General features: G+C 38.0%; 1 protein-coding gene across 2 annotated transcripts in view; it reads left to right on the forward strand.

The window, feature by feature from the left end:
- The window catches only part of cnksr2a (connector enhancer of kinase suppressor of Ras 2a), a 61,016-nt gene extending 59,021 nt beyond the window's left edge, over nt 1–1,995 (forward strand). For both annotated transcript variants that reach the window (XM_031297670.2, XM_031297671.2), the window contains one exon: nt 866–1,995. In XM_031297670.2, coding sequence (XP_031153530.1) covers nt 866–1,063 — 198 coding nt within the window. In that variant the 3' untranslated portion in view covers nt 1,064–1,995. The remainder of the gene's footprint in view (nt 1–865) is intronic.
- Nucleotides 1,996–7,748: the final 5,753 nt, after the last annotated feature.

Below are 7,748 nucleotides of genomic sequence, written 5' to 3' on the forward strand. Positions count from 1 at the left end.
CCCCGTGTTCTGCGAGGTAAAATGACTGAAATGAATGAAATGAATGAAATGAATGAATGAAATGTTTTTGTAAAAGAGGTCTGGTGGCTTTGAAGAGAGCATCGATGGATATAACAGCTTCAGTTCCCCGTCAGTAAAGGGCTGTCTGACGGCAAGGTAAAGTAGTGAAAATATTCTTAATATAGCTTAAACTGACACTTTTTGAGGTGGTCCTTTAAAAAAAAAAAACAACGTTTAGCTGCTGCCCCCATCCACAGCAGTACATTGACTAGCTTCTGTGTCAGTATTCGTGCCTGCTTCTCCAAACTGGGGGCCTGCCAACCGCCATCTACTGTGGCTAATACACTGACTATGGATAAGTACCCTATACAACCCCACTTCAAGATATACGAACTGTCCCTTTATAACAAATGATAAATTACCCAACAGCATGTTTAAGTACAGCTAAAATAATTACTTAAGTTAGTCGATTGACAGAAAATTAACTGGCAACTATTTTGATAATCCCAAACCCAAATATTGTTCTTATTAATAGTTTATATCTATAAAAAAAAGCATTGATAAATGATATCTATATTAATATAATTTGTTGCACCCTGTTAACCCCTTATGAAGGCTTCCTTGCTTACAGTGTAGCATTAGAGTAGTTGCAGTAGCCAAACTCTCCAGAACAAAAGAATAAATGAGTGGTCTTAGTGTAACAAATGAGAATTCTCCCCAAAACTAACTGTATCCCGCTAAATGTGTGTCTTGCTTCACGTGTGTCTGCGTTTTTAAGTTTAGTGGTTTAAAATTATAAAATTTAAAAAAAAGTGATCCCCCCTCCCTTCCCCCCCTCCTTTGTTTTTGCACCCCCACCCCCTAGGACAGGGAGGGGGAGCTAGCGCTGATTGACAGGCTGTTGGCCAATCCCCAGCTGTCGTCGGCAGAGTTCCAGGAGTGGAAAAGAGCCTATCAGGAGCTGTTCTCTCAGGAGCCAGACTCGACCGCTGAATCAGACCCTGGCCCGCCCCTCACGCCCTCGCTCTCTCACACACACTCCTACATCGAAACCCACGTCTGACGAGTGAAACACACTCACACACTCACACATGTTTGAGTTTCTCCTGATTCTGGAAAAAAAAGAGTTGAACAAGCAGCAGCGGACGTTTTGATGCATCAGGGTTGCGATCAGTGATGGACGTTGTCAAGAGGGGAGAGTAGGAACAACTTGACAGCCGCAGTGTACAAGTGCAGCATGACACTTTTTCTGAGGAGATGCCTGTGTGGCCCTCATGTCACATCAATCTACGAGCTGATTGGTTATGCCACTCCAGCTGGCTCGGGGGCGGATGATAAACTGATTCTTAAGTATTACATGTTAGCTTTTGTGCTCTATAAATACTTACGTTGGACGACTTTCATCAGTTTGTTCCTTCTGACATGGACCGAGGCCTCAGAATAGTTTCTTCATGAGTAACAGTATTTCATCCTGCTTGTTGTGCCATGTTTATACCGCCTGCACAGTGTCTCATAGACCATCTAATAGCCATTGAATGCCATACATTGTATTATATCAAGCCTTACACTTGACGTATATGATGATATTTTTCTGTACAGTGAATGTTAACAGCAGAGAACAATAAGCACAGGTCTTTTTTAAATCAACTAGTCTCAGTTTCTAGTTTTAGAGACTTTTGTTTGTGCTGGTTTGGTAGAATTACGTACTGTACTGTGCTGGGCTGGACCTGAAGCATGCACACTCAGAAGCTTCCTGGAATAAGACCCATTTAAAGGAAAAGTCCACCCTAAAAACACTTTTAACACTGTTTTCAGACTGCTACTGTATTTTGCATTTAGGAGCCCATGTTGGGGTATTTTGTTTAAAGTGCTCATATTATGCTTTTTGGCTTTTTCCCTTCCCTTTATTGTGTTATATATCTTTTTTTGTGCACGTTATAGGTTTACAAAGTGAAAAAGCCCAAAGTCCACCCCAAAGGGACTTACCATCTCCAACAGAAAACACTGTTCACAAACTGCTCCAAACAGCTCTACTGTAGTCCAGCGAATGTGCGTCACTTTGTAACACAAGTTATAATGCTCGCCTAGCTGCTAGCATGGCACGCCCTCATACTCTGCTTCTGACTGGCTAGTATTCCTTACCTAGGTACTGCGCATGTGCGACTCCCAACAAAGATGGAACAGAAGTGAGATGCCTCACTCTGTAGCTAAAACAGAGAGCTCAACACACAGGGTGAAAAGAGGAGCTGCAGCAATGTACAGTATGACAAAAATATGGTGTTTTTTGAAAATTAAACCACATAAACCTATTCTGATATAACCTCTAAATACAATTATGAACCTGAAAATGAGCATAACAGGAGCACTTTAATTCTTGCACAAAACTGATGTGATACAAGTTTCCCTGTCATGCTGTCACTTTATTTTCACTTTCAGTGTGATTTTACCTCCAGCGAGTCTTGTCTTAAAATATAATCTTTGATACCCTTCATTTAATTTGACATCAGCTGCCTCGTGTAGAGCTCATTAATTCATTTCTTGGCCTAAATATTTTCTTTAAATCACATCCCATTGACAGAAACATGATGATCTTCAGTTAGATATTATAATGCATGCCACTTCATCATATTTTTTATTATTGTTTACATTCCCATGAAAAACAGCTCATGTTCAAACAAGGCCTCTGTAGTGCCTCTTAATACATATAATATTGTAATAAATGCATAAAGATCCTGTAATATCTTTGATTACATTCCCCAATCCCATGATATCACATAAAAGATAGGGTCAAAAAAAAATTTCTTATACCAATAGTGATATACTGTATGTGCCCACATGGACATTGAAAGTCAAGTCCATAATGGCCGCAAAGAGATCCTTTCTTAAAGTAATTTCAGTGTAAGATAAGAACACAATCCACAGTCAAAATACTAAAATGCAAAAATGTGATTTTGAACTAAACAGACTGCAACTTTGGTTATAAAAAACAACATATTTGGCTTAACTTAGAGTGCAGAAGCCTTATATTGCATAATGCAACTCTAAGAATTCAGGACCCCCCCTCCCCCCGCCTTTGATTGTCATAAGAATTAAGTTATTTGATTTTGAAAGGCAGTTTATTATAACTTCTGGAGTGCAGACATAAGAAATACCTTCAAAGAGAAAAAGATTCTTGCTATTGGCTATTGGCCTGTTTTCATTTTTCCTTTGATTCTCTGTGGCTTTAACAGACACTTTAATACTTGAAAATACAGTTACCATGACAACTACAAGTAAATGATTCAACAAGTGGAAGGTTTCTTTAGGTCGCCATAGAAAAGCATCCTAAAAAACAGGGGAGAAAAATCTCAAAAACAAAGGAAAATCACAAAATAACCCCTGAAACTTTCCGAACGTCCCGGTTTTATTATATATTATATCACGGTGTAAAAGTTTCTCAGGGTGGATTTTTCCTCAGAGAGCATTTGGCTCTCTGTATCCTGCATGCCACATAGAGAATATGAGGAAATATTTGCGTAAGAAATGAAATATGGATCTAATAAAAATATATTACTTTATTTGTACGCTGCCGCCAAATGACTTAATACTCAGAGACACTGCACAAAACTATGAAAGCAATCGTACACACAAATACACAAAGACATGCACACAAGCCAATAAACACACATTACACAACACAGTTTGAATGCTCTTTCTATGCTGCTGCCCGTGGTTGGTTGTAGTAGCATGTCTTTGTTGTAGATAAACACAATATTCCTCTTCTGTTTTTGTGTTTGAAAATCTGTAGATACAGTAGATCTCTCTTTATAGAGTGCAAACTAAGTGTCTTGGATAATGTTCTCTAATTCTATCAGGTTTTTTTGGACAGTTGAGTAAAGATTGTTTAATGTTCAATCTATAAATTATGGTAAAATAACAGTATTTATTTATCATTCTATGTGTTCTGTCGGAAGAAGAAGAGTGGATCAATAAAGTGTGGTCATTTGGATGAAGGTGTATTTGTGGTTTGTTATCGCTTCGGTGGGTGGTGAGAAGGAGAGGAGGCTGACAGGATGATGAGCACTGATAACAGCTGCTGCACCGTCACTGTCAACAAGGGAGTAAAAGAGAGAGAGTGCATGATAAACCAACAAAGATCCTTAAAGCGTAACTCTCGCCAAAATGCAACCTAGGGTCTTTTTGTGAATGTACCCGAGTCAAACTTTCGTTTAAAAGCATAATTAGGACGGAAGCGCCACTTTTAAGATTTACCGTATCTTCGTTTTTCGGTCAAATGGCCTTTTGAATGGGAGTGCTAGGGGCACTACTATGATAGCATCAACAATCAACATTTTTAAAACACTAAGAAGGCTCGACACAACATGAAACTTTGCTTTAAGTATCACCAGAGGCTCTACACATGAACTCCAGCATTGAGAACATTGTTTGTGTACACAGAGTTTACTAAAAAGAAAGGTTTTGAACAACTTACTTTAGCAGTTGTTGTTTCCGGGTGCTACCATCTCGCCAGTTAAAAAGTGTCGATCTCCAAATGCGAATGCATAGGAGGAAATATAATTCTTATATGAGGCTCCTTTTTCAACTACAAGGACAATATTGTCACTAACGACAAAACAACAAATTATCTGTGCATTTATATGGAACTAAGCTTTAGGAGCTTTCCATCTTTACTCTCCTCCCTGTTACGTTGCATTCGGAGATGGTAGCGCCCGGAAACAACAACTGCTAAAGTAAGTTGTTCAAAACCTTTCTTTTTAGTAAACTCTGTGTACACAAACAATGTTCTCAATGCTCGAGTTCATGTGTAGAGCCTCTGGTGATACTTAGAGCAAAGTTTCATGTTGTGTCGAGCCTTCTTAGTGTTTTAAAAATGTTGATTTTGATGCTATCATAAAAGTGCCCCTAGCACTCCCATTCAAAAGGCCATTTGACCGAAAAACGAGAATACGGTAAATCTTTAAAGTGGCGTTTCCATCCTAATTATGCTTTTAAACTAAAGTTTGACTCAGGTACATTCACAAAAACACCCTAGGTTGCATTTTGGCGAGAGTTACGCTTTAAGGTTTAGAAACTCAAATGTGCTCCTTCTCCCAATTGACCAATCCTAATCCTTGCCACATATCCCTCAATGCTACTCTATCACAGCTGAGCGAGAAATCCAATGCTCTCCTGCAGTACGACTGCTACGATTTAGAAACCAGCTGTTGGTTACAGTTGGACATTCTATTGCTATAGCAACCACTACTGACAGTTGTAGAACAGTTACAGTTTAACTAGTCTATATTGACAACATTTCATTTTCGGGATTGCTCTGGTGCTGCAAGAAATTCCGCCGGCTATCCCTCTTTTTTGGCCGGATATCCGTCACCTTCCGCTTTCTTTGTGTTGGCATTCTAAACTATGGTCGATTTAAATCAGACTGTGGTTAACTGCTCCTCAGATCTCTGCAGGGTAAATCCAGACAGCTAGCCAGATTATCTGTCCAATCTGAGTTTTCTGTTGCACGACTAAAACAACTTTTGAACGTACATGTTCCACCAAAACAAGTTCCTTCCCGAGGCTATTTTGTAGAGGCACCGTCATTGTGTCCGGGGCTTAGCACCGCCCAAGATGATTGTGATCGATTGTTTAAAGAAATGCCAATAAACCAGAGTACATTTTTCTCCCATCCCATTTGAAAAAGCTTGTTTGAGGTGGAATAGTTGATATTTTGATCAAAAACTAAATGGGACAAAGTGTCTTAGTGGATAAATCATGACGTACATAAAGAATCTGACTTAAACATCCGCTGAAGAGAAAGCATCACATCTGTGTGGAGCGATGAGGAGACTGTAACCTTCCTCCTATTTCTTGCATTTCAGTTGTAAATTAGTTTACATCCAACACCATTGGGAAGAAACTTGAATGCAGACTGTGAGCCAGGCCCTACAACTGGTTTTCTATGATAAACCAGGTTGTCAAAGATCAGATTTTGTTTTAGCTGGAGATGCTACTTTGTTCTAGAGACTAAGACCTCAAATCAGGACTCAGGATTCAAATGGAGATAAAGTAAACAAACACACTGGACCTAACTATAACTAAGTTTTATTGGTTTTTGATGCTAATTGAATATATGTATGATTGTTTTCAGATTTATTTAGTGGTTCATGATTTTTTTTGGAGATCAGAGTTCATAATACATAATCATTATTTTAAATTATAATGACCAATTGCAATGTTTAATTGTACGATACTGCAACATCTACATTAAATTCAACAAGGTTTTGACAATAACAGGCAACTGAAAAGTCCACACACTATGATTTGTATAGAAAATATTTGAAGTTGCCTGTATAAGTTTTGAAGTACGTACCCATGCAAAAAAGATTATTTTATGCATATTTTCCTTGAAAATCATCACTATGGGATATAATGAGACACCACATTAATTTTTAATCCAGTTTTACCTTCACTAATAATAAAACATGTTAAATAAATAATGTGTATTGTTAGAATAATTTCATTATCAAAGGACAGACAGAACCACTGAAGTTATATCAAAATTCATTTTTACTTGCGAACATAGCAAGGAGCCATTCTCAGCACTCATCAAAGTACAGAAATGACTAACTGGACGCCCTCTACATCGACTTATTTATAAGTGAAATACAATCATAACACAGAGTTGATGTTGTCAGTTGTTATCTGGTCAGAGTCGATGACGTCTCCCTTATCTGGTCAGGGAGTGCATGTTCTTTCCTCAGCATCATACTGTGCTCAGACAAGATAGCCAATGGTTCCATGTTATCTTGTGAGAGCAATCATTATAATATGGCATTCTATGCAAACAGTTTAAATATTAACAGAGACAGTATTGACAGGTTCTAACATGTATGCAGACAGTATTCAGGATTAAATGGAAGTAAGCACAAACGTCCATAATAAACTCCAGCAAGTTACCAAGCTATTATCCACAAATCATGCATATGATTTCCCGCTAATGTTTTTTTTAAATCTGCAGCTTAAACCTACTTCGTCCATTAGGTTGTCAGTGCAGATAGAAAACAAGACAGAAAAAAGTTCACTTGATATCCTTGGTTTGTTTCTATTTCTATATCTATCTAATAGAAAACCTAAATTATTCATCACTAGTAAATAAACAGGAATGTCACATGCATCGGACTTTTATCTTCAATAACATTCAGCTTAGCTTTGCTGTTGTTTTTATTTCGAAGATGTCCTCCTCCACCTTCATCCCCTTATCTCCTGTTTTGACTTCTTCTCTATTCCATCTTACGTGGTGATAGCATCCTCCGCAGCCTGGCTCAACCTCCTCTTGAAAACTCATTTGTTCAGGAATTACCTTCGTCCCACTTCCTCATCTGCTTGTTGTCAAAATCCCCTTTTATATCCCTCCTTAGCTCGTTTTATTTCTCCTCTTAGAACATTGTCACATTCGGTCACAGGAGTATCGTTGACAAAACACCATGTATATCACTTATCACTAGTGGTTGCTTGTAATTCTGACTAGACTCAAGAGAATCTAGACTCCTGGAACAAATTACAGCACTTCCTTAAAATCAACTCACTTGTACCTTTTTGACTATTTAGAAATCTGGTTTTAAACTTGCAAACTTCTACTTGTACTGTAATTGCTTTACATAATTGTACTTTCTTTTGCATCCTTTATTTATCAAATAATTTTTCCAATTCAGAAAGTTTAAGTGTCTTTCTATTTTTCTCATGATGGTGTCACATCTTTTCTGTGT

Source organism: Sander lucioperca, chromosome 23 (assembly GCF_008315115.2).
Source record: "Sander lucioperca isolate FBNREF2018 chromosome 23, SLUC_FBN_1.2, whole genome shotgun sequence".
NCBI lineage: Eukaryota > Metazoa > Chordata > Actinopteri > Perciformes > Percidae > Sander > Sander lucioperca.